The following is a 27,732-nucleotide window of genomic DNA, read 5'->3' as shown; positions in this document are numbered from 1 at the left end:
TGTGCTTTAAGATACAAGCTGCGTGCTAAGTACAAATTTTCATTGCACTGTATGTTCTTGAGCATATGCATCCAAAGATGGTGATGGGTGTATAAAGTGTCAGAAGGCACTCGTCGACAAGTGATGGAAAATATATTATTATTAAAAGACCGAAGAAGCTCATTTTGTGTATATAGCAAGGATACTAGAAGCATATTAGAGAAAGAACCTGGTAGAATTCACATTTCATTGACCTGGCATTTGATTAATTTGAACGTTTGATTTAAAAAGAAGTGTATTTAAAAACACAAGAAAAGTATGATTAAAATTAATTTAATTGATAATATTTATTCATATTTTGGGGGGAAGAATTACCCTATGTGTGGAAACAGAAAGTTGTGGAGGTTCATATGTACGTGATGTCTTTTTCAGAGAGAAGTACAGAAACACAGTATATGTCCTTAATCATCATTCTGCGTTCAAACTAACACTTTCCTATATTCTCCCATTCCTTGAATAGTGTCAGCTCTATTGTTTTCTCATGTGTTTTTTTCCTTCAATTTACTTACTTTACATAATTTTAGTTACTTAAATAATACGGTGTTCAGTTTCTCTTTGTATTCCTGATACTGACCTTGTACAATTTTTATTTTTCAGCAGAGTTGCAAAACCTATAGCTTGTATGTGTGAATCCATATTTACTATAAGCTTGTGTAGACATGAAAGTTTTTCTTGTAAGCATAATACTTTATGAACCAAAATCTTAATGTGTAGAAGAGAAATTGTGTAAAACTGAGGAATTATGTAAGATTACCACTACACTAGGTTATTTATTGGAGTGAAAAAGGAAGTGAGGAGTGTGTAACACTTCAGCAGGTAGCTACGAGGTTGTGTGTGTGTGTGTGTGTGTGTGTGTGTGTGTGTGTGTATCTATATATAGATATAGATAGTAAGTCCAGGTTAGATATGTTAAATATTGACATCATTCTTAAATACAACTGTCCCAAATTCTTTGTGCTTAACTAATCATTTGATTAGTATATAGAGAGATGTTCTTCCAGTTGTGTAGACATCCTTCCTTCCTTTCTTTCATTTCGTTCTGTTCTTTTTCTTATTGTTTCTTTTTGCCATCTTATCAAAGAACTGGAACAAAAGATGTCCAAAAATTAACAGCTTCACTGGATTGGTGTGGTTATATACTATACTTAATAGTCATAGAATGATTTTGAGAACCCAGCTTGAGTTTAAATGAAATATATTCGCTGTTCATGAACCTTCATATTGGATGGGTTTTGGGTTTTATTCTTATCTTCCATTTTCTTGGATACACTGAGTTAAATTTTTCATACTATTTAATACTTAGAATGCTGCTGAGAATACTTTTATACTTATCCTTGCGGATTGATCAGACTGTGGATGATTGTCCCATAAAGTACTGTGGGATGTTTTGACTATTCTTGATGTTTTACGTATAACCCAGGACTTAAGCAATATAATGGGAAGTTACGTTGAATACACTTCCAGTAGTGAGCAACACACATGCACAGTAGAGCACGTGCCCCTTTGCTTATTGTCTGATGTTTACTATAAATAATGATGTGCCTTTGAATTTCTACTGTTTGACTTTGGGGTATCTGACAGAATACCCTCTGAAACACTGGCAAATACTGCAATGCAGTATTTTTTTTTTCCAATGTCATTGGAATTTGGGGGAGAAAAGAGTTGTAAGAAATTTTATGCAGGGCTTAGTCTCTGAAGAAATCATAATTTTGTGGAATTGGCCAATATCATTTGGAGATCCAATTATCCATCTTCTGCTACTCGCCCTCTTTTTTTCCAGAATAGATGGAGAATGGGTACGGTGTATGTTTATATGTGTGAGCGCAGGCACACTAATGTTTCTATCATTTTGGTGTAGTAAAGCCAGACATGCTGGTTCCTTTGTGAGAACATACAAGGTTATATGTATTGTACATAATTATGTGCTCAAAAAAATATGAAATTGAGTATAATCAATATGTCATTCACTCTTTTTTTTAGGAAAAGTGATGATATAATCTTATTTAATTAAAAGGTGGTGATTGTAACCTAGTAATGTATTTGTGGGTTGTTATAATTGACTAAAAATTATTTCATGATGAACACGTTTGTGCTACATACTAGATGGCTATCAGTAATGGTTTACGTATTTGGCTTATATTTGTACAGTTTCATCTTGTTGCAAGAGACTTCTCTGATACAAATTTTATATAGGTCACTAGCTATATAGTAAATGCAAAGAAAACAGGGAAAGGAAAATATAGAAACCATGGCACAAATTCAGTAAAATAGCCAATTAAGGGGTAAAAATGAGGGACTGTACCAGTCTAGTTTCAGCAATATAGAGGATGAATTTTGACTTGATACAGAAATATAAGGCCTTGAATTTTGTAATAGAGGTACTAAATTGACTTAAATTGTCTTTTCCCTCCTTAAATTACTGCCATCTCCCTCCTACCTTTATGTCATGGCTTGAGACAACCAAAAAAGAAAAGAAAAAAATGTTAGGGATTTTAACAGCTTGGTCTTAAAAAATTAGTGTTTTTTAAAATCAATATTGCTATATACTGCAAATACATTTAATATTTATATTTTTTATAAAGATCATGGGTAATTTAATTATGAATTACCTCAATGGCTAGTGCTTTTTTACTGTTTGGAATAACCATGTTCATTTACTTTAGTCATTACATAGCTTTTATGGCTATGGGATCCTTTTGGAAGTAAAGAGGAAAATCAGAGTAATACTCGTATATTTTTTTTTTTGCTTAACTGTACCTTTTAAATAAGAAGTGGTAACCTAGACTAGCTTGGAAATAGTGAGAAGCAGCAAGAAACTCTTAATTACATTGGATAAAAGAGAGTGAGAACATTGAAGAAATAAGGTCAGATAAAGGCTGAACATGCTTTTTAGAAATGTTCTATGCAAGGCTTTGGCTATATTTGGGATTGGGAACATATATTAAAGGCTGAATTGCTTTGTTGCTAAGAGAGTGAACACAATTGAGTTCAATATTCTACTGTGATGGACTAATAAGATGTCCTTGGCCTGGTCCCTTAAGAAGTACTTTGATTTGGAACGATACTATATCTCTGAAACCATCAGCAAGGATGCCAAGAGCAAATGTGATTATCACATGCTGGGACACACTGGATTTAGTATTATTAATGCAGTGTATTGGGTGGGCATTTCAGTGGTCCCAAATTGGGATTATTAAGAGAAATTCTATTTTTCCTGTTTTGCTTTGAAGTTGATGCAAATGAATGTGGAAGTTGTATGGTGATTTGTAACGCTTCAAAGAAAATCTATGCAAAGTGCTTCTGTGTGCACTTAAGTGTTTCTGAGTCTTGGCATTGGACTGTGATACCACTGGAACCTTTCCAGTGCTCAGAGTCTTTAAATTCCAATCACTTTTGCAGTGCCTTAGGCATATTTGTTTTATGATTGACATGATACGTAAAACACTTTCTTATGTTTTAGTCTCATTAGATCAGCATATAGATCCCAAGTACTCTAGTGTGGGTACCTACACATTCTACCTGCAAAACTAGCCGTTCAGCTGTACATCACACTGCTTGTAGATGTAGAAGTATATTGTCCTATTTTATATTCACTCGGAAGATTCTTAGTCTGTTTATTTTCTAGTTTGCACCAGAGAAATAGCAGACTGGTTCCATCTGTACAAAGTGCCCTGTGTTCGCAGACTAAGCTCTGGGAAGGAGCTGTGAAAAATCTACTATAGCAGTCAATCATCTTTAAAAGCTCCTCAAGTTGACTTACAAGGAACACATGCAGTTAGAATTATAAGTAATAAATACAACTGTCTTTCTTAACCAACCAAGATAAGCGAGTAGTGAAGGGGTAACCTTCCCCTCAATTTGTTCTAGATTTGGCTTCCTGTAACTAAGATACCGAGTGTACTTTCTTACAGGAGTTTCATAGGTTATACAGAATCTTACAAAAACCTTGCTTTTTAACAGTTTCAAAATTGTGTTGTTTCTCTTAAGATAAACTCTTCTTAAAGCAGCATTTCCAGAAAGAAATTTACACCTGTGTTCCAGTATTCACAGAACAAAAGGGTATTATTATTTTGTTCTGTTTGATATCATCACCAGGCACCACTGATAATTAAGATTAGATAGCTTTTTGTATTAGGACTCTGTTAACATACACTTGGTCTTGAAAGCTTTCTATCAATGCATGTAAAAGTGGTAGTCAGTTTGATATATAGCAGGTTCTTAGAAGACAGGCTGCAGGTTTGTATAGAGGCTGCTTAAATCTCATTGACCTTGATGAAATTTAAGTAGCGTAACCAGAATTCCATCCAAGGTTGGACCTAAAGACAATTTAATAACACTATTCTGTTCGCATACCAAAATAGAACCTGGAATGTAATTCCCTCTGAATCTATTCCTGAGAAGATAGTATTGCTCAGTACTGAATTAATTCTTGAACAGAATGTGATCATTGGTTCTCGTTTTGATATTATCCTCGCCTAGTTGTCACATAAGCATCTTTTGTTCAAAAACTTGTTTCTGTTTCTCAAATACAGACCATCATTTTGGTTTCAGAGCGCTTTGATTAGCTGTCTCTGAAAAGCTTATTCTCAGTTTCAGCCAATTCTCAACATTAAATTTGCATAAGTTATAATCAACATGGCAATTGGTTCTTTTCTCTTTTTTTGGTATATATCCCTGTGTTTTCTTGAGGTAGAAATAAATAAAGATTCATGTTTGACTTCTGATTGTATAAATATGCAGAACTTACTAATATACCAGCTGTGTAGCAAAATATTGCTTTTACAGCACAGTCCCTTACACATGTACTCAGAAATAAGTCCCATTGAGTTCACTGGGGGTTACTCCTAGGTACATGAATATACCATTGTAGCATTATGTTTTCCTTCTGCAGTAGCAGCTGTTGCAGGGAAATAACTAGCTAAAGACAGAAGCAGTTTCAGAACTAACACAGAATAGTAATTGAAGCATCTTTGAATGTGACCATTGAAGGAACTGATTCAGTAGTCCTACACAGTAGCATATGTTTCTGGAACACAAAAAATGTCACTGCAAGTTTCTCTGCTCAGAACGAAAATCATGAATGTGGCTAATGAGTTGACATGTTTGATCAAAAAGCATGCTATATATTTAATAATAGAACAGTTAGTCCTGGAAAGTGGGTGTATTTTTAGCATTTTATTCATTCTCAGCACTATACTGGTATTTGTACATTATTAATGTGGTAAAGTAAATAAAATGAAAATGAACACTATTTCTTTTATGCAGCTATTTTTAAGAGTTATTGCGGAAATGTGAGGTATGAGATAGGAGCACATTTAATGCATTTTTGTGAACAAGGAGGAAATATTTTTTCATCACAGTTTGCATCATTTCAGTATGGATTATAACACATTAAGACTCATACACATATGCAACAGAATGGGTAAGTGTCATCCTTGATGCAAGTACCACATCAAGGAGAAAAATCAAGTCAAGCTCCTTCTTGTGCTACAGTTTTTCTATGCTCAATGAGTGTGTCACCTATCTGCAGTCCAAAATGATACAGACCATTGTACCAGTTCAATCCCAGACTCCGCAATCTCACTGGCATCTCTTTTTGCTGCATGTGTATACAAAGCTTCCTACCTCTGTTGAAACTGAGATGATAAATGACATGATAATGGTCCTGTGTTGCTATCAGTTCATTCAGATATCTCAAATGGGTAAATGTATTGATAGATTGGTCACAATGTGTAAACTGTTTAAGGTACTTTCTGCATGTAGGTGTGTCCTCCATTTGCAAGTTCAGTCTGAGATTTCTGTGTTAGAATAGTTATGCAATGTGGATAACTTAACCATACAGTTACATTAGATATGCTTGTAGTTGACCATATTAGTACATGAAGCTTACCTGTTCAAATGTTACAATCTTGCTTGGTAATTTTATGCCAGCTATGATTGTGGATACCATTCTCCGTGTGATGATTTTTAAATGGCATTTAGTATACAGATTTTTGACTTCTACGTGTAACATATACAATTGCATACTGATGTGGTTTGTTCACCATTGTAAAATCTTGCATAACAAATATATGTTTTCATCTGACAAAAAACATTACTGAAAGACTTCACTGCTAATTTAAACATTTGTCTGACTGTGTCTGAATGGTCATTTGAGTTTCCTGAAGTCTGTGACTGCAGTATGTTGTTCCTTGTTTTTTGCTGTTGCTGTTGTCTCTAACAGTTCCCTCTATTACTAAAAATGCTTGTGTTTTACAGTAATTACATCCTTTACCTATATGTAAACTTTTGAAACTCATATTGGCAAAACCTGCTTAGCAAGACACTTTTTTGTTTGTCTTTCAGAAACTTTAAAATAATAACAAAGCAGTAGTGACAATTCTGTTATCTCTGGATCTTTTGCATTCTTTGTCCTTGGATTTGAACTTTTTGTATTTCAAGTTATATTGAAGTCGTTGTTTAGACCATATTTGTCCTATGTCATCCCTGAGTCATTTTTGTTTCAGCAATGGAGATATGTTCTACATGCTCTGCTTTTGAAGACACTGCAGAAATGCCGCTTTGTCCAGAAATTTGGAATGTTTGTGGCTGAGAACATCTCTCTCTCTCGTTTTATAACATCTGCATTGGTTTCTTTTCCATTTCCAGTCTTAGTTCAAAGTGCCTCTCGTTATCTTTAGAGTCCCTGTTGCTTTGAGCCCATGTTACCTAAGCAACACAAACCATCATGTCTGGTTCTAAAAATATACTCTTTGTGTCCTGTAAGTGCTGAATTATATTGGGTTGGAACATGGAAGAGGAACTTCTGTACCTAGACCTAAATTGTGGAATTCCCTACTTCAGGAGAGCCATATGGCTCCTTTTCCTTGGCCTTCCATCACCAGCAGAGAACATGTTTCTTCTTAGAGCAGGGGTCCCCAAACTAAGGCCCGGGGGCCGGATGCGGCCCTCCAAGGTCATTTATCTGGCCTCCGCCCTCATTTATAATATAATATTTTTATATCAGCTTTAATAATATAATATATTGTATATAAATATGATATTGATAATAATATTATCATTTTATACAATATAATACCATATAATAATATTAATTATATGTTATATATTACATATAATATTACAGTATAGTGGCATAGTTCAATATAGTAATATATAATGCTAATATTGTGCTATGCTAATAATATAATATATTGTATGTACATACAGCTTCTCTGAGTTCCCTTCGGGGTGAGAAGGATGGGATATAAATGTAGTAAATAAATGTAGTAAATGAATAAATAAATAAATAATTTTGGACTTAGGCTCGCCCAAAGTCTGAATTGACTTGAAGACACACAATAACAACAACAACAATCCTAATTAACCTGACTATCTCATTGGCCAGAAGCAGGCCCACACTTCCTATTGAAATTCTGATAGGTTTATGTTGGTTAAAATTATTTTCATTTTTAAATATTGTATTGGTCTTTCATTGTTATTGTTGTTGTTTTGCACTACTAATAAGATATGTGCAGTGTGCATAGGAATTTGTTCGGTTTTTTTTTTTTTTCAAATGATAATTCGGCCCCTCAACAGTCTGAAGGATTGTGGACCGGCCCTCGGCTTAAAAAGTTTGAGGACCCCTGTCTTAGAGCATTTGCTGTTTTTGACTGATGGAACATTGAGCCCTATTTTAAGTTACTTTCATCTTTTGATAATTTGTATTGATTTCATCATACTTTTAAATGTATATGTGTGATTGCTTTTTAAAGTATGAACAGAATAGGTACAATATAACTGCATATATACGGCTGCTGGTATTTAATACTTTACGCATATGACCTTGATTCAAGGTGAAAATGAGATGGGCAAGCTTGGAGATACGAGCCTGTTATTAGAAAGTCAAATCTTGAACAAATTATTAAAGTCTTCAACAGTCTCTTTCTTAAACAGGATAATTGGGCAAAGGATCAGAGCAAATCCCAGAGATTGGTATGTTCCAGTGCTTTAACAAAGATCATGCTACTCAGTGTTACTGTTCTTGTTTTGTTTTTAATCTTAAGACATTGCACATCAGCATAAGTATCATGTGATAGGTTTGTTAACTGATGAGTTGAAACATATTTCCAGAATTGCCTTCATTTGTTCTTCTATGTATTTATTCAATACATGGAGGAATGGATCCCCCTCCCCCACCTCTGTTTTTGCATTGCTCAAGTAAGAGATCAATCAGAGGATGAAAAATTGGTACTCTGGCTTTTTAGTTTTACTAGCAAGCTGGAAGTTACAACATATATAACGTGTGTGCATGTGCATGTTTCACTGTTTAAATTAGGTTTGGACTTTCTCCCCTTACACCTATGTCCTACTGTTGATTCTTACGTTGTTTCCTCTATAGCCGCTCCATGTGGTTCATCACAGACATCATTGTCAACAGATTTTCCGTTCTTAATTAGAAATGTATCCATTTTAGTGGTAGTTACTGCAAGTCAATCAATAAATTGTGCAAATTATAAGTGTTATAACAATACCTGCACTTGAGCAGCACCAGCACTCCACTCCTGTAGTAATTAAAGTTCTCTATAGGTTTTTAAACGTAGGCTGGATGGCTATCCAGGGGAGTTTGACTCTGTATTCCTGGCTGAAGGAGGTGGGTCTAGATGCTCATGGGAGTCTCTTCCAGTGGAGTCTCCATCTCTGGAAGTTTTTCAGTGGAGACTGGAAGGCTGTCTCTTGGGAGGGCTTTGTCTGTCTTCCTGAAGGGGGTTAAACAAGATGATCTTTTTTTGGGGGGGGGTCCCTTTTTCCTCCTCCTCCCTCTCTTCAGCATTGGCTTTGTTTGAGGGGACAGGAGTGGGGGAAAACATTTTTCAGGCAACACATTACTGTGTCCCGACACACAGTTTGGAAAGCTGTACACTCTGAAAGTCATACCATTTGTTAAACACCTTATTGTCTTGTTATTCTTATTGGGATGTTTTATCATTAATTTGTTGGTAAGCAGTGAGTGGGGAAAGCCTAAGCCTAATTTATCCATATATTAACATCTAAAAATCAGCCCAAAAAACCTGAGTAGACTTACCCATCCATCAATGTAAATAATATACCATAACTCTTATTTTAAAAAGGAACCATCCTCTTATCTGGCTAGAGTGGGAGAATCTGAAAGAAGCACTAAACCCCTCTACTCTCTCCACCAAGGTACCACTTCTGTCCTTTTTGAATGCCTGGGTGGGGAAATGGCAGTGGCAGCCAGGGGCGGCTGACTCCTGGAGGTGGAGCCAGCCATCCCACAGAGACCATATCAAAATCAATAATCCCCCCCCCCCCCAAAAAAAACCTGTCCTCAACTTACACATGAGGTCAGCTTGTACATAAGATATCTTAGACCTTTAAATGTATTTTATTTTATATATTTTAATATTTTATTCTAGTGCTCTTGTTTCAATTTCATATGCTTTTAATCTGTACCCCTTACGATGTACTGCAGTAACTGTCCAGGTTTTGCTCCTCAAAAGATGATCATAGTTGCCAGGCCAGGTGGTCAGTATTTTTTCCCAATCTTTTAGTATACATTTTTAAAAGAGTGAATTAGCAAAGGGAAAATTATCGAGAGTACATTTATTTGACTGTGAATATGTTTACTATTTAAATAAATTGATTGTTGTTAGCTCAGGCATGGGCAAACTTTTTTGCCCTGGGGCTGCCATGTGGGCCAGGCCACAAGTACCAGGCCTGGAGGAAGTGTAGGCCAGGCTAGAAGGGGTGGTGCTGGGAAGGCTGGAGATGGGAGAGGGAGGGGTCGGGGCAGGAGGGGTCAGGGTGGGAGGAGTAGACACACAGCACTGACAAGAGTGTTCTTGCCAGTGCCAGGTTTCTCCCTCAGTTCTCCTCTTCAGTGTGGAGAAGACGGGCTGCCTTCTTGAGGCTCAGAGGAGAAAAAACAGGCTGCTGGCGAGAGAGGTCTCACCAGCAGCATGTGTCTCCACCCCATTTTCTTCTGAATCTGGGGAAGGTGGTCCGCCTTTTCGAGGCTCAGAGGAGAAGGAAAAATGTGCTGCTGGCAAGAGGGCTCTTGCCAGTAGCATTTATCTCCCCCCGGTTCTCCTCTTGAGTCTGGGGAAGGCGGGCTGCCTTCTCCAAGCTCAGAAGAGGAGACACACGCCACTGGCAAACACTCTGTGTAGTGTCTCTGCCTCGTCCTCCTCTCAGCTTGGGGACATGGCGGGCCGCTGCAGTCGCATGCTGAGGGGAGGGTCAAGGCAGATGGGGGCCAGAGGGAAGAGGCCAGTCTGCAGGCCTGGGTTTGCGCATTTCTGTGTTAGGTCATCCGTTCATGCCCATTATTAAAGACGGTTGTACCATCTTGTGATTTAAATAAGCTGCTTTTACTATACCCAGATTATGTAGGCATAATATTTCCTGGTATTTAGTATCATATATTCCTCCTGAACATTTCAATTTTATGTATTGTGCTTATTTACACATAATTGTTCTCTGTATATAGGTAGACCCAAATTATGAACAAGCTGTGGATTTATTCTTAAGTTGAATTTGTATGTAAGTCAGAATAGGCACACACACACACACACACATACACACAAGCTTTGGATAGCATAGGAAAGGTTTATCGCCCTTGTGATGTTTGTTTTGTTGCCTGTGCCCCTGTTCAGAAGATTTCACCTCACTTTCTGTCCCTGTTATAACTGGATTTGAAATTTGGCTTGTTGTAGAAACAAGGATTATTGTTATTATTATTTTATTATGACACAGCAAACAAGATAGATATGCTGGATTTCATATCACAAAATCACAAGTCGAACACTTCCCAAGTGTCTAGGACTGTGTGATGTATTTTCGGATGATGCACGCAGATCCCAGCAGGGTGGCCTTTTGCAGCTGGCAGATCGTAATTTTGTCAATGTCTATTGTTTCCAAATGCTGGCTGAGATCTTTTGGCACGGCACCCAATGTGCCCATCACCACTGGGACCACCTGCACTGGTTTCTGCCAGAGTCTTTGAAGTTCAATCTTGAGGTCCTGATAGCGGCTGAGTTTTTCCTGTTGTTTTTCGTCAATGCGACTGTCACCTGGGATGGCGACATCAATGATCCAAACCTTTTTCTTTTCCACAACTGTGATGTCTGGTGTGTTGTGTTCCAGAACTTTGTCAGTCTGGATTCAGAAGTCCCACAGTATCTTTGCATGCTCATTTTCCAATACTTTTGCAGGTTTGTGATCCCACCAGTTCTTTGCTGCTGGCAGGTGGTACTTGAGGCATAAGTTCCAATGAATCATTTGGGCCACATAGTTGTGCCTCTGTTTGTAGTCTGTCTGTGCAATTTTATAATAATAATATAAATAATATTAATAAATAATAATAATAATAAATAATAATAATAAAAATAATATCTGCATTTCTATACCGCTTTTCTCACCCCCAGGGGGACTCAAAGCGGTTTACAACATAATAAATGGCAAAATTCAATGCCTCACATATGTACAAAATATATAACATATCTAAATCAAAAACATATAACTGTAGATTAAACCATTAAAACTATAAAAACATCAAACATAGACATACACATGAAACATGTCATTTGCAGCAATTGACGTAGATCCCTTTTTTATCCCCCCCCCCCCCAATCTCCCTCTCCATAGGTGATAAAGCTACAGTGGAGACACCTTCTCCCCATGATAACTCTTTCAGGAGTGAATTTCCCTTCTCGCATTTCCTGTTGGCTCACCCCCATTGTTAACTATGAGTCATTTGTAAGTCAGTTGTTTCTAACTTGGGGACTGCTTCTACATAGGTGTGGAGTTGTGATTAATTTTCCTTTTTGACCTGGGACAACTATAGTCTGAAGGCTCATGTGTCAGCTAAACTGTCTTTTTGCCAGCATACCCCACTTTAGTTGACTAATCACAGATATCAGTTGGCGTGGTTATCTGCGGGCACAACTACTCTTATCAGTTGAGACGTGTCAGCAGAAGTGCTAAAAGAGAGGAAGTCCTAACAGCTGGTGAACTGGCTGGGATTTCTGGGAGTTGAAGTCCAAAACACCTGGAGCTCAAAAGGTTGGGAACCATTGTTCTAGATCTATAAGTTAAGTTATTGCTACGTCATTGGTACTTTGGATAATTTCTAAGTCATTTGTATCATTTTATTCAGTATGAGTGATACATGAGATAAATTAAAATCTATTTTAAGACTCATTGATAAATATGTTAACCATAGGATTTATGTACATGGTATTGAGCCATATTTTAATGGCTTAACTCATATTTATTTCATAATAATGGCCATATGTTATGTTATTTATTTATTTACAGTATTCATATTCTGCCCTTGTCACTCCAAAGAGGACTCATATATGGCAAACATTCAGTGTAGTTTATACACGGACAAGACAAACAATTTTACATAGAAAGAGGTATATATAGGCTTTTCCCATCTTCGGCATCTCGGAGGCTTGTGCTCGGTTCTGGCCAGGGGAGGGGTCAAAGAGTGTTGTTCATAAACCTTCTGTTTTTTTTTGGTCAAATTGCTGGCATTTTTCAGGCATTTTCCTTTATGGGTGCCTTAAAATACCTCCCACCGCTAGGTTGGTGGAAGTTATGAATAAAATCATGTGGCATTTCTGACCACTGACAATAGAACCAATGAGAGCTTTAGTCTGAAACACTTGAAGGCATCAGATTAATGATTACTGATTTTACACTTTCACAAGTGCAAGTCTTTCCAGTCTGTCAAAAGCCTTTTGGTGTCTATCTATACATATAAAGGATTCTTGATTCTTTTAAATTTTAGTATAATTGATAATATTTATTGTCCTTACATTTGTAACCACACTCTTTTTTATAAAACATAACGTGGTATTCTCCATCTATTTCTAAATTGTCCTTTTAGTGTTTTTTGAAAGTATGCTTATAGACCAAACACATTTCAGAGCTTTTGTTTTAAAGAAGGCATTTTAAAAAATTGTTTCATTGGTAGCATTTACAGTATTTCAGCCAATTTGCTGTATTGTCCCCTTTTGAGCATAATCATGCTTCTCTATATGATACTTAATTTAAGAACTGTGAAAATTTAATAGAAAATACAAAGCAACTCCTAAATGTTTCCCCGGTGAATGTTTGTTTACCTGTTGAATTTATGGCCCACTTTAACTCGTGGTTGGGAGCAAGGCATGATCCAAACCAAGGGAACAAAATCTGAACTGATCAGTGTGCTTGATAATTCTATCTTAATGTTTAATGGAAGAATGTAATGGCTATTTAAAGAGAGTTTTATGAGGGACAGTGGTATATTTTTCATTTCAGACTTTAGTATAACCTAATTAAGTTCCTACTTTGAGAGTGAGTCAGATACAGCTAGAGGGGCTAGAGAAGAGAGAACATCTGCCTATACTGTTTCCTGCATATTTCTTTCTAACTACAGTTTTCTTCCAAAAATTTGGTCCTAGTATCCTTCTGTGTTATTTCTTCAAGGAAAATGCCATTGCTCCCATTAATCATTCTTCCAGTGGCATAGAATAAAAATCTGCTTCAGAATTGGCTGTAGTGTAGTGAAATAGTGTGTGTGTGTGTGGGGGGGGGGGGGGGGGAATAGCCTGTTTTACTGTGATTAGATTAAACTCAATTTTGGCGTACTAGCCATGGACATTTGATTATGGTGATAGGAATCATATATAAATGAGAATTCTAGATTGAAATATAGGTCATTTTCATCAAGTGTTCTGTTTCTGATGTAATGTCAGTCAAGACAGAACCTCAAAGCAAAGCACAGTAGTTACCCTCCTCTTGTTTTGTCCTCAGACCTAATAGAAACTGATCAGCCAAAATAATATTTCTTAGTGTCTTGGTTTTAAGGCCTGTTCCTGGGGTTATTTGGAGCACTGATTCTGCAAATTGCATTAGATAGACCACAGCAGCTCTGGTTTCTTAGATATGGTTATTGTGATTTTAGTGGGCTAGGAGATGGCAGCTAGTATTCATTTATTTATTTATTTAATAAATAAAGACCTGTTTCCTTTGAGGATTGACAGGGTCCCTTTTGTGCAAGACAGTGTGTATGTCCCCTGAAGAGTGTTCCTGTTGAAGTGAATCATGTAAGTGTAAAGTGTTGTCCTCCTCCTCAACATCCCCAGTGCATTCATCAATGACAATCCATTGAGATACATCCGAGAGCCCATTACTCTCCCAAGGATGTTCCTGTTGCTCCTGGTCTATGATTGGGGATGGAGCATTTGCATGATTACATAAGTGTGACTGTGGTGATGCACTGTCCCCGTCAGGGCTATCCCCTGCGCATTGATCCAGGGTGGTCCACTGAGTGGTATCTAAGAAACTGTGGTCCTCCACAAGATGTGTTTCCTGATTGTATGTTAATGATGTAAGAATTTCAAATCTGTTGTGTAAATGCAGCTGAGCAGAGGAGTTCTGCGGAGGCTGCCTGGTCCTGCGTCTCCTTCTATGGGTGACCTCCTTCCAAGCCTGAGGGTTGTCTACCTTTGAGTTGATCTCCCCATAAGGTTCCTGATCATGGTCTTGGTGGTGTTGGTGTGATGCAGGCTGCAGATCTACAGCAGCGTGTTGTGCAGTGTCCAAGAAGAGCTCGAGTGCCTGAATGTCCTTAAGGGTCTTAATACGGTGCTCGAGCTGTTGGATCCTCTGCTCCATCAGAGTCATCTGTTTGCATTTGGAGCAGATGTAGTTGTCTAGTTTTTGTGTGAAAAAGCGGAACATGCCACAGCTGGTGCATGTGATGGGAATGTTTTGCTTTTGTTGCATCTCTTGGTGAGCGTGGTGGCCAAGTGGGATCTTTGTACAGTTAAGTAATATGCACGCACTTTATGTGCAAACTGCAATAAACCACCTCTTTGTGTATTTGTTTATGTTGCTTTGTTTCCTGTATGTACTGCAAAGGATAGTTAGTAAAGGTGCCCTCTCTTTCAACACAACACTCTCTTTCAACACAACAGTCACACAACAGTTAGACTTTGACCACAGGAGCCAAGCCCACACTCAGTTTAAAATCTTAGCCAAATCTTAGCCAAATCCTACCTGAAGCCAGGGAGCAAAAATGTCCTCCTGCTGCCTCTGCTTCTGCGAGAACCAACTGCCCTTCTGGGATCAGGCTCTGGCAGAAACTCACACTGGCAAATAAAGCTTTCCCAGAAACTCAATTAACAGGGGACAATGCCTGCTGTCAATCAACTTAAGTACCTGGCTCTCTTTCAACACAACAGTCACACAACAGTTAGACTTTGACCACAGGAGCCAAGCCCACACTCAGTTTAAAATCTTAGCCAAATCTTAGCCAAATCCTACCTGAAGCCAGGGAGCAAAAATGTCCTCCTGCTGCCTCTGCTTCTGCGAGATTGCATATATTCTATATCACAAAAACTAGAGTGGATAGAGAGAAACTGATGTCATTTTTAGATTCAGCAGGTCAAATATACCCCAAAAATATGTGTAACATTTAAGGTACTAAATGTTAACATTTAAGGTACTAAAATGTGTGTTGGCCAGTGTAATCTGTGAAAGAGGGAAAAACAATCACGGGGATAAAACAGTGACAACAGAATTGCTGAAGCAATTCATATTTGTAAATTCACTTCCCACTCCTATGCTGGTACAGCTGTGTAGTTTTGCTGGGAAGCAGAGTTCTGCTCAACCCCTCTACTGCTTTGTTGTTCTGTGAGTCTTTCAGATCCATGCTCCAAGCGATGCTCCATAGACTACTGCTGGTCCCTGAGGCATTGCTTGATGGTTCCTGGTAAGTTAGAGTGAAACAATTGTGACTAATGGACACAAATATAGAGCTTGTCCCTGGCATACTGGTAAAAAAATGCCAGTACCCTACATCAGGAGCTTGAGAGACACTATTCTAGATCCGTGCTAAAGTAGTATTGCTAATGGTTAGTAAACAAACCTCTGTGAGATTACTGTATCTTTAACATCCATGGGAACATGCTTCAAGGGTTTCACTATTTGAAAGCTCTAGGCATTGGCTAGTGTAGCAATAAATAGAAGATTTGCTCAGCAATATTAAAAGAAATCACTTGGGAGATGCACACCACCCACCCTCCTTGCATTCTCCCCGTTCCATGTCTCTCCTTCACCTAAGTTAGTGAGTACATAAGGGATCTGATCAGATGCCTTCTTTGCCTATGGCTTGTTTTAACGGAGCCAATGTGGCATATTGATTAAAGGAGATGCAGGGGGAACTAGAAAATCCAGGTTCTAGAAGCTACTAAAATTCACCAGGTGACTTCAGCCTGAACAACCTTACACCTTGTTAGGAAGATAAAACAGGGAAGAAGAGAACCTTGTATGTTGTCCTGAAGTGACTGAAAAGTATTTGGGATTGAAACATAACAAGTAAATTTATTTATTTATTTACAACATTTATACCCTGCCCTTCTTACCCGAGGGGACTCAGGGCGGCTTACAAAAATTGGCAAAATTTAATGCCCAAAATGCAATCATAAAAACAAAATAATATAAACAGATCTATTAATAACATTGTTAAAGCACATTATAAAAACCTTAAAAACATATATATAATTAATTCCATTCATCTGAGATCCTCATGCTTACTTGTCAAGGCTAACAAGGCTAAGACATATTATTTTATTCTTTATGGCATTCTCTCATACCATACAACCAGGGGCAATTCAACCATTAGGCGAAGAATGCGGTTCTGAAGGTGCCATCCTCTAGGGGGCGCCATTGAGGCACCTCCGCCCAGGCGTGGCCTTCCTGCCTCTGCGGCCTGGTCTGGCCTGGCCTCTGCGGCGGCCGGGCCACCATTGCAGTTAAATGTGGTGCCGAGGTTCCTTCACTTTAAAGCAGAGGCGCAGAGTCACTTCCTTCAAGTACTTCCCAAGCTTCGGTGGTGACCCAGGTGTTTTGGATTCCAGTTCCCACCAACCCCGAGCATCAGCCAAAGCAGTGAGGCTGTTGGGAGTTGAAATCTCCTCCCTCGGGGCGTGGCCTGAGGAGGAGGCCACTCAAGTTCGGGTGTGGCGGCCACAGCTTGCTCCCAGCACTGGCGAGGAATGGAGGGCGGCAGTGTGGAAAGCGGGGTCCAGGGCGATGGGAGCGCCTATGGAGCAGCCAAGGCGGGCAGCCCCTTCGACCTTTGGCACTTCCTGCAGCAGCCCCAAATCCTTGCCCAACTACTCAGCACCGTAAACCAGGACTCGGGGTGGGCGGGGGTTCGGGAGGGGGTTGAAGGAGTTCTCCAAGCACTCCCGGGGAGGGCTGAGGTGTGGCCTCCTGATTGGTTGCTTCAGATACCTGGGCTTGAGGGATGGAGTCACCGGCCCGAAGACTTTCTGAAACTCCCAGGATTTTATAGCATTGAGTCATGGCAGTTAAAAGTGCTGCCAAGTTGCATTTCTTTACTTTACAGCAGGCATAGGCAAACTTCTGCCCTCCGGTTGTTTTGGACATCAACTCCCACAATTCCTAACAGCGAGGGGCAACCATAAAAACTATCTATGGCAGGCATGGGGCAAACTTCGGTCCTCCGGGTGTTTGGACTGCAACTCCCACAATTGTGAGTTGGAGTCCAAAACACCAGAGGGCCAAAGTTTGCCTCATGCCTGATCTAAGGCAAACAATTGGCATAATAAAGCATACTGGGTTCAAGTTAACTAGCAAAGTGGGATGATGGTCATATGGGGAGTCAAGGCTCTTCTGGACTCTTGGGCCGGTTCTTAAACACACTTCGTGTATTCCAAGTAGACTGAAACATACTTGTGGATTATCTGACTTGATATTCTGGGTTATATGGCTGTTTGGAAGGACCCTCAGGGCTCTTCCACACAGCCATATAGCCCAGAATATCAAGGCAGAATAACCCACAATATCTACTTTGAACTCGGTTATCTGAGTCCACACTGCCCTATATCCCAGTTCAATGTTTGGTGCTAAATTCGCAAATATAGTAATTCCTACATAACATTATCATGTATTGAACTGCTTTTTCTGTTGATTTGTTGTAAAATCATAATGTAATTTGATGTTTATTAGGCTTTTCCTTAATCCCTCCTTATTATCCAACATTTACGCTTATCCAACGCTTTTATTTTTCAGTGATTGGTTTGGGGGGGGGGCGCCAAAATTCTGTTCGCTTACACTTGAAAATTACCGAGGGCTAGCCCTGCATACAACTCTCACCCAGAGTATTATTTGAAAGGAAACAGCTGATGCAGGACTGGAAATGCAGTTGGTGTTTATTACTAGCATTACATTGTAGGTGCTTATTCCTAGCATTACTTCTGGATGTTTGCTGCACTGTTATGTCTTGATGTGCCTTTCCACAAGTAGAGCTGTTTGCCAAGTTGCATCCCTTTCTGGAGACCTCTCTTGGTATATCCTGCACATCATCATCTCACTTTCCCCCCATTATCAGGACTTAAAAGTAGCTACTTAAATGTTAACAGCACTGTCCTATACCTGTCTGGTTAAAAATAAATTTCAGTATGTACACTGGGACATAGAATTTTGCGAATGTAATTTTCCCCCCACTTATATTGCAGTTATATGCTTGGCTCAGCAGTTATGTTTGTGTAAAATAAACAGCAATATAGAAGGGTCCATTTTTAATATTTATATTAAGGACTTAATTTCAAGTTTTCGTCACTCTTAAATCCAAATACTGATAAGTCTTTGTTCAAATTCTTTTTCTTTTACTTAATAGGTTATTTTGACAATTAAATAACTGTAATCCAGAGCTTAGTTATTTGGGAAAATGCAGGATATATCTTTATACGAACAGTCATTTCTTTTTGCAGGTTATGTCAAAATGTGGAGGGTTAAAGATTTATTTCTAGAATATTGGATTTGCCTGGAGGCAGAGCTGCTCTGAAACTTAGTTTTCTCATTTTATTTTGTGTTCATGATGTATTTATTAAATAAATAATAGCATTTCTGGTTGTGCAGTGTGGAAGCTTTAATAAAAAAAAATAATTGACACTGAAGCCTGGCAGTTATGTTATACTGAGAAGAAAATGTGCTTTCAGAAGTCCCACAAAGAAGCTGTTTCCAACCCTTCTGGGTTATATTTTTTAAATGTCATCCTAATTTAGGAACAGAGTGTTTTTAGTTTATTCATTCAGTCAGGTTTATACCCCCACTGTACAACAGTCTACTAGCACATTAGGAGTGGTTTACACAAAAATATTTAGAATGATTAGGGCGAGAGATTACGAACACTTAACAGTGCAATTCTGTGCAAACCTACTCAGAAACAAGATACCTTGGGTTCAGTGGGCCTTGCACTCCATTATGTGATTATAGGATTATGAATTTGTTCTTTCAAATTGTTGGGATACAAAAGTATGCAAATATAATTGACTCAGGAACTAAACTCTTCTGTGTGGACAAGGGTTCTCTGCTGATCTGATGTAAAGTGAGTGTCAGGCTTTATTTGATCTCTGCTCTGCCATGATTTGTTTCTGCTTAACATTTCTACACTTCGGCTTTTTTAATGACATTTTTGTATCATCCCAAGATAAACCTTTTAAGATGCTGGTTTGAAATCTTTCTTTTCCCAGGACTAACATTTTAAAATTAATACAAAAGGGAAAGATGAGAAATAGTTGAAATATTTAACTAATATCAAACTGGGGTATCTGATCCCGTAACTGATGGATTGCCATGTAACTGGCAAATATTGCTTTGGCTGTTTAAAATGATACTAATAGTCCGACCTGTGATGGCAGGTGTTGTAGAAACACAGAGAGGGGAAAATCAGTGCATGTGAATGCTAGGGAACTACTAGTCATCTATTACATGTTCATGGATTGAGCTGAAAATATTACCGTATATATTCATGTATAGGTTGATCTAATGTATAAGTCAAGGGCAGGTTTGACCTTAAAGGAGCTAGGGCCACAGCCAACAAGGAGCTCTGGCATGGGCTGGTCCATGAGGTCACGAAGAGTCAGAAGCGACTGAACAAATAAACAACAACAAAGGCTTAGGGACCAATAAATAGGTCATTCTGCAGAGAAAAGAAACTACCAAATACTGCCTCCAGAAGCCAGTCACCTTGGCTACCACCACCATTCCCCTTATCAGGCATTCAAAAAACCCAGAAATGATGCCATATGGAGAGTAGAAGCGGTTAATGTTTCTTTCAGGTTTTCTCAGGATGGACTAAACTTTTGCCTTTTACCAATCTATTCATAGAAGAGGGTGGTTTCTTTTTTTGATAAGAGTTAAGATACTGTGTATAGGTGGATGAATCGACCCAGGTTTTGGGAGTTGATATTTGGCAAAAAAAATTCTAGACTTATATATAGGTAATTTATATAGGATAACTGAATTATAAGGTGGGTGTTCAGAATATGTGACTACTTGGAAGTAGGTTATGTATCAGTCAAATCTGACATAGTTTGTAGATAGATATATAGGGATTTACACTGAATACAGATGATCAAGAAATTAAGATAACTGCAATCTGTGTAATATGTTTTTCATATAGATTCATTGCCCTAATTGGTCAGCCATTAAGACTGACCAGAAATGTAGTTTTTCCATGTGCTATATCCTGTTTTATCACATCGTTTAAAGGTATTCTGTTGATCAGGCTTCAGTTTGTAGCTCGCGCCCTGGCATGACGTTTCTGTTGTGATATAGAAAAGCAAACCAGTTATAATGGTGTGAAATGAAATACCCTCTGCATTGTTTTATCAATATAATACTGCTCATTGAAGGAACGATTTTCTAAGTGTGTTCATAAAATAACATTTAGAATTGAAACCGTTTTTTCTGAATTTTTCATTATCATTGTGTCACAATAACTTTTCCTGTATGCATTTCAACTATTATTTTCTATGTGTCTAACTTGAAAATTATTTTACTGAAATTCTACTAGCCTTGTAATGTGCCCCTACTGTCCCTTTAGTGCCCCCCCCCAGTGCTTTGACCCCTCCTATCAGTCCCCCCCCCCCTCGGTTCCATACCTGCTACATTAACCTGTGCTTTTAAATTGTGATTTCAGACTGTTTTCTATTCTGTTTTTTTATAACTGCTTCACTAGGGAACTGTGTTTCTCCTTCCCAGGGCGTTTGTGCCCAACTTTGTGCTGGTCATGGACCATAATAAAGTTTTCTTGTTGCTACCATATTTTCACTTCTATTTGCTTGCTTGTTTAGAAATCGTATGTTTGTAAATGGTGCTCAGACTTGCTATAATAATTGAAGTGATTAATTTATATTTCTGTATATTTTATCCATCAGAAATATATATTTGTGCGTGCACATTCATAAAAAATGAGAAATCTAATAATTTTTATTCTCTATATAATAGCCCCCCACCGGTGGCACAGTGTGTTAAATCGCTGAGCTGCTGAACTTCCAGACCAAAAGGTCGCAGGTTTGAATCCGGGGAGCGGAATGAGTGCCCGCTGTTAGCCCCAGCTTCTGCCAACCTAGCAGTTCGAAAACATGCAAATGTGAGTAGATCAATAGGTACCGCTCCGGTGGGAAGGTAATGGTGCTCCATGCAGTCATGCCGACCACAGGACCTTGGAGATGTCTATGGACAACGCCGGCTCTTCAGCTTAGAAATGGAGATGAGCACCAATCCCCAGAGTCAGACACGACTGGCCTTAACATCAGGGGAATAATAATAATAATAATAATAATAATAAAACTTTATTTATACCCCACCACCATCTCCCTGCGGGAACTCAGGGCGGCTTACATGGGGCAACGGCCCAAACAACATAAGGACAAAATATAAACAACATAGTACAAATCATAATATAAAAAAGATAAAACAGTAATAAAATATATCAATTAAAACAATACAGGATAAAAAATTACATTTAAAACACATACATGGTAAGACAGTGATAAATACAGGATAGATTATTAAAAACCCTCTGGGGCTGATTAATTAATGACTGTATCTCCAAAGGCCTGCCGAAACATCCAAGTCTTCAGTTGTTTCCTGAAGGAAGACAGAGAGGGAGCCATCCTAATCTCCCTGGGGAGGGAGTTCCAGAGTAGGGGAGCCACGGCCGAAAAGGCCCTCTCTCTTGTCCCCACCAAATGCAGTTGGGAAACCTTTACCTTTACCTATACATTAACATTTGTAAAATACAAGCCAGAAGTTTCTACCATTCAGTACTCATTCTGAAAATAGACAGCACAAAAAAAGCATTTCCATTTTCCATAACCTATGTGTATGAAAATTTTAAGTAATTTGTTTTTCCCCACAATATTAGATGAAACTGATATATTTATTATGGGAACAACAAAAACATCTCATTATTGTTAATTTGTTTTTGTTTTTTTAACCGCTGCTATTTTGATGCTTTCATACCTTGTACTTTATTATAAAAATGAATATTTTAGAAAAAAAAACATTGTTTACAACTAGTTGAAATATTTACACTAAGATGCCATCCTTTAAAAAAAAAAACACGAAAGGTATTATGTTCTTTTCCTAAGGTTTCTGTGCTCTGATCTGTCCAGTATGTGTTTTTCTGGGTGGGTAGAAAGCATGGAATGTACCACAGTTTCTTATTTTAGTTGCCCTTTTTCAAAATTCTGACTCCATGTAAGCTTTTCTAGGATACAATTGAACATTTTTATCTCATAAACATGACAACGTTAAGGGGAAATGACTGATCTGTGAAGAAAAGTATCTTGTATTCTCTAGATCTCTTTCTCCTCCATTATCAGCTGCTGTTAGTCCCACATACAGAACAGTATGCCAGCTATTGCCAGAGAAGTATTGAGAATTTGATTTCAGTCCAAGATTTAATGAGCTTATCTCAGTCCACATTTCCAGTACTGTCTGCAGGCCAGATGTAATTTTCCCGAAACCTCACCCTAATGGATGATATTGGAAGTATTTGGAAAAAGTGCAGGTTTTTTTTTTAAAGAATAGAGATCATGTTTATTCTATCTTCCACAGCTATTTTAAGATGGCTATCACATCACCAATCAACCTTCTCCAGATTAAATACAGCAATTCCTATTCCTATTTATTGATTATATAGTCTGCCTTTCTTCCAAATATGGTATCTCTTTATGATTTTATTCCTTGACTCTTTACCATCTTGGTCCTCTCTCCTGGGCGCATTTCAGTTTTCTGATATCTTCCTTAAAATTTTGTGTGCTGAAGTGGCAGCATTTGAATTGATATTGTATTTGGAAAAGTCCTTGCCACTGAAGAGCCAGATGGATGTAAATGGAGGTTGGCCACATCAGAGCTTAGGTCATCATTCTCCTTTTTAAAAATGAAAGTAATTCTTCTGTTTTATTTCAATATTAGACACCTTTTGTATTAAGGGTTTTGTTTTTGTTTTTTTAAAAAAACTTCTGCTACCTGATCTTATGTTCCATACTCCTTTTTATTCTTAGACTGAAGCAGAAATAAAAAGTTCCCTTTTCTCAGTTGTTTTTTGGTCATTTGGGGTATATGCAGCAAAATCAAGGGTTGCTCTTTGGATTCCCCTCCCACTGATATTTTCAGGCCATAGCCATCTATATACATAGATATAGAGCCTGTGGATATGGAGGGCAAATTGCAAAAACAAAATTAAAATAAAATTAGAAAATTGAAATTATGAAGTTTAAGATCCAGAAACATTTTGTTGATGCTACCTTTTAGTATCAAAAGATGGAGAAACTACTTCTTTTGAAATATACATTTGTGTACATATGTGTGTTAATATGTGTGAATCAGAAAGGAATATTTTTCAGTAGCTTCATTATGTCAAATGCAGAAGTTACTGACAGTCTCTGTGTTAGGCAAATAACTGAAAAACAAGTAGTATTATGATTCCGATTTTGCATGAAATGTACTTTGTCTAACAAGAGTGTTGATTATCAGATTACAAACAATTTAATATGTTATTCTTTCTTTTGGAAGATAGTGTTTGCTCTAAGATCACATGTTCATTCAAGACATTTTCCACATGCAAGACATTTGTAGGAAATGATATTATCACCATAGTGATTCTACTGTTTAATCAACATGTTTTTCAAATTATGTTGAAAGAAATGTCTTGTAATTGAAGAATTTTGAAGGTCATGAAAAGAGTGGGTGGAATGAAGACAGAAGAAAATTTATCTAAGAAAAAAAAACATAATCTTCCACATGTATGTAAAGGGGCTAAGATTGAATGTCTGACCCCAGTTTCAGGTGGTTTTGCTCGTTTCTAGAAGAATGTCTAAACATATTTTGAAAATAGATGCTTATTTATGTTGCTGTGTTTTTAATTAGTGTGCTTTGTTTTCTTAGAGACTGCTATGGCACATAATACATAATACATGCATTGATTAAAATACCTAGAAACAGTCTTCTTGCAGTTGAGTCTTTGCATTGTTTGTCTGAATGACTATGCTGCATGGTGAACACATTTTTAAGCCTTAACTTTGAAATAGGAAAGAGGTAACTCACAATTGGACTGCAGCCCCTAACTAATCCTGACTAATGGCCATGATGGCAAGGACTCATGGGAGTTACCAGAACTGCAATTCCAATAAAATCTAGAAAGCCAACAAGCTACCCATTTGCCAACCACTCTCCCTCAATTGCTTTGGCTGCTGCCACTGACTTCTGCCCCTCATACTGTGGCACAAATGTCAGACTGAGGCTTGTGTTTTTCCCCTCAGGAGACAAGGTCACTCCCCCCTCCACGGTGGGCTTGCTGGGGTCTTAGGTCGAGGGAGGGGGCAGGTGCAGCAAGAGGCAGCATGGCTACAACTGGGAGGTGTTGGGAGGACAAGTAGGGTGAAGACTAGGTCGCAGTGAGAGTGGGATTTACGCTGAGGTTTTGCATTCTTGCTTGCAGAGGTGCCAGGAAGGGCTTTGTTCACAAAACCATAAAGCAAACAATAATGAAAGAGGAACCCACACGTCCAATACCGGTATATGGTATATGGCTAAAATTTAGAATGATCGAAATAGCAGTTATTTATACAATTGTGGGACTGGGATAGAATGTAATAGGTTCCAGAAAGATGCCAATCATTTACCTTGCCCTACATTTTCAAAGGTCTGGGTGAAATGCAGCAGCTAAAAAGCCAATGGACTTTGGGCTGCATCAAAGGAGTATAGTGTATAGATTGAGGGAAGTCATTGTGCCTTTGTATTCTGCTTTGGTTAGACATCTCTTGGAGTACTGTGTCCAATTCTGGGCAACACACTTCAAAACAGATATTGACAAGCTGGAAGGTGCCCGGAGGAGGACAACTAAAATAATCAAAGGTCTGGAGACCTGTAAAGAGCATCTTAAAGAACTGGGTATGTTTAACCTGCAGAAGAGAAGGCTGAGAGGAGACATAACAGCCATGTATAAATGTGTGAAAGGGTGTCATAGGAAGAGAGAGCAGGTTTGTTTTCTGCTGCCCATGAAACAAAGACAATGAATTCAAATTACAGGAAAGGAGATACCACCTGAATATTAGGAAGAACTTCCTGACCGTTTGAGCTGTTCAGTGATTGAACTCTCTGCTTCAGAGTGTAGTGGAAGCTCCTTCCTTAGAAACTTTTAAACAGATGCTGGATGGCCATCTGTCAGGGATACTTTGATTGTGCTTTTCCTGCATGGCAGGGGCTTGTTCTAGATGGCCCATGTGGTGTCTCCCAATTCTATTATTCTATGATTCTGTGAAATAATACAGGACTTTCATTGCATTAGTTTTGTTAGGTCGATTAGTATTGATGTGGAACCAATAAATCTCCTTAACAAAATGTGCTTCCTTTATTTCAAAATTCTTTTTGAGAAAAAAAGTTGTGTAACTTGTGTATAAGTTAAAGACAGGGCTTGGGGCCAAAATTATGGATTTTGATATGACCTGTGGATAAGTCAAGGGTCATTCCATGAAGAGGGAATTATATCATTGTCTCAAGGCACAAGCTACCCGTGGCTGCTACCACCTGTTTTTTGACCAGACATTCAAAAAGGCCTTTTCTCACTCTATTCAGAGAAAGAGGTGGTTTCTTAAAAAAAAAATAAAGCACAATCAAAGGTTTACATTTATTTACTAGTTTGAATTAGAGTAGACCCACTGAATCAGTGGAACTTCCAGAAGTGTTGATGTACTACGTTCACGTTGATTCCATAAGTCTAGCAGGTAGATTTAAAGCAGAAATTCTATTGCTTATTTTATATAAAGCCAGACTGTTCAACTTTTAGCAGAAATTGGGCTATTTACAATGTCGGCTCATATAGAAGTAGTTGCAGTTTCAGAGCTTTATTTAGTAAAAAAATCAAAAGAAGCTCGTAATGACAAATGTAACTGAAGAATACAGGTCTTTCAATGATGCAAGTAAGTGCGTTTGCTAAGACTGAGGGGTTATTGCTTCAAGCGGATCACAGTCACAGCTTTCTATAGCATGAGTGGCCTAGATAAACCTGTCACAGTGCTGGGTGTTGCAGTAATTAAGTAGCTAATGTATTTTTACCTTTAAAAAAATTGCTACCTCTATATGAGTTTCTTCTCCTTAAATTATAATTCTAATCTTAGTTATTATACCTTTGATCATAATTAAATTTGTGTGGTGTAAATATACATTTATGAAAATGATTGCATCATGGAAAAAAGAAATTATCTTTGCATTAACATTAAAAAGAAAAAAGATTTTATTTGCCTCTGCATTTTAGTATGTGCTCTCTGCCAAAGACTAGCATGACCTACTTTACAACAATAGCAAAAGAATGAAACTGGATAGGGTGGTTTTTTGGGTTTTTTTGGTTAACTGTCTTAAATTGGCCATGAATGCTACCTACGTATTCATTTGTATGTGTCATTTTAAAAATAACAACTGTATCTGAGTTTTAAGACGGTATTTTTCCTCTTTCTGTCTCTGTTTAGATAATTAGCACCATGGAGCCTCAGGTGTCCAATGGCCCTACATCCAATACAACCAATGGACCTGCCAGCAACAGTCGGAACTGCCCTTCCCCTATGCAGACAGCTGCTACAGACGACAGCAAAACCAACCTCATAGTCAACTACTTACCCCAGAACATGACGCAAGAAGAGTTCAGGAGCCTTTTTGGCAGCATTGGTGAAATAGAATCCTGCAAACTTGTGAGAGACAAAATTACAGGTAAATAGCTTCATTGGAGTTCTCCCCCTTTCCTTATTTCTCGAGATTGGGATTTGTGTGCTTTGAACTTCCATTTCCATGTTCCCCTTACAACACTTATAATTTATCAAAACTGTAATGCATCTATTTATACATTCACCATTAATATAGAAATACGATAGCCACCTTTCCCAACAATTGCTATCTTGTTCATTCAAACACCAGTGATGTGAACTAGACAATTATCTTGAAAAAGAGCAAATAATACATGTTTGTGTGGGATGATAGAATGAGCTAAAGGCATTTTCTTAGCTCAATATATGAACTATGGACTTGGCTAAAAGTATATCATCCAGATGAGCTTGTAGGCTGTAACCATGCATGTAATGAGGTGTCATATACTTAAAGGTTAAGGAGACTACCATGTGGGTTGGATAACAAATTTTTATCCCACAAAATCAATATAGGGACGACAGTGCATTTGAGACTTTGGGACCTTGAAGATGAGCATTGTGGCAAAAAGCAAATGGCATACCCAAGATCATAATTAGATATGTGATTTCACCTTGCTTTCAAAATGAGCAGAATGTTATTTTTTTGTCTTTAACAGCATCAGGATGTGTATCTCCTTCT

The 27,732-nt window shown here is 38.1% G+C and overlaps 1 protein-coding gene across 7 annotated transcripts in view; it reads left to right on the top strand.

Moving 5' to 3' along the window:
• The window catches only part of elavl4 (ELAV like RNA binding protein 4), a 128,773-nt gene that overhangs the window by 33,984 nt on the left and 67,057 nt on the right, over positions 1–27,732 (top strand). For all 7 annotated transcript variants that reach the window (XM_008109561.3, XM_008109563.3, XM_008109562.3 and 4 more), the window contains exon 2: positions 26,883–27,120. In XM_008109561.3, the coding sequence (XP_008107768.1) occupies positions 26,883–27,120 (238 nt within the window). The remainder of the gene's footprint in view (positions 1–26,882; positions 27,121–27,732) is intronic.

This window comes from Anolis carolinensis, chromosome 4, assembly GCF_035594765.1.
Source record: "Anolis carolinensis isolate JA03-04 chromosome 4, rAnoCar3.1.pri, whole genome shotgun sequence".
In the NCBI taxonomy this organism is placed as follows: Eukaryota; Metazoa; Chordata; class Lepidosauria; order Squamata; family Dactyloidae; genus Anolis; species Anolis carolinensis.
Note: the sequence above shows the minus strand (reverse complement) of the source record. Positions and strands in the feature narration are given on the sequence as shown.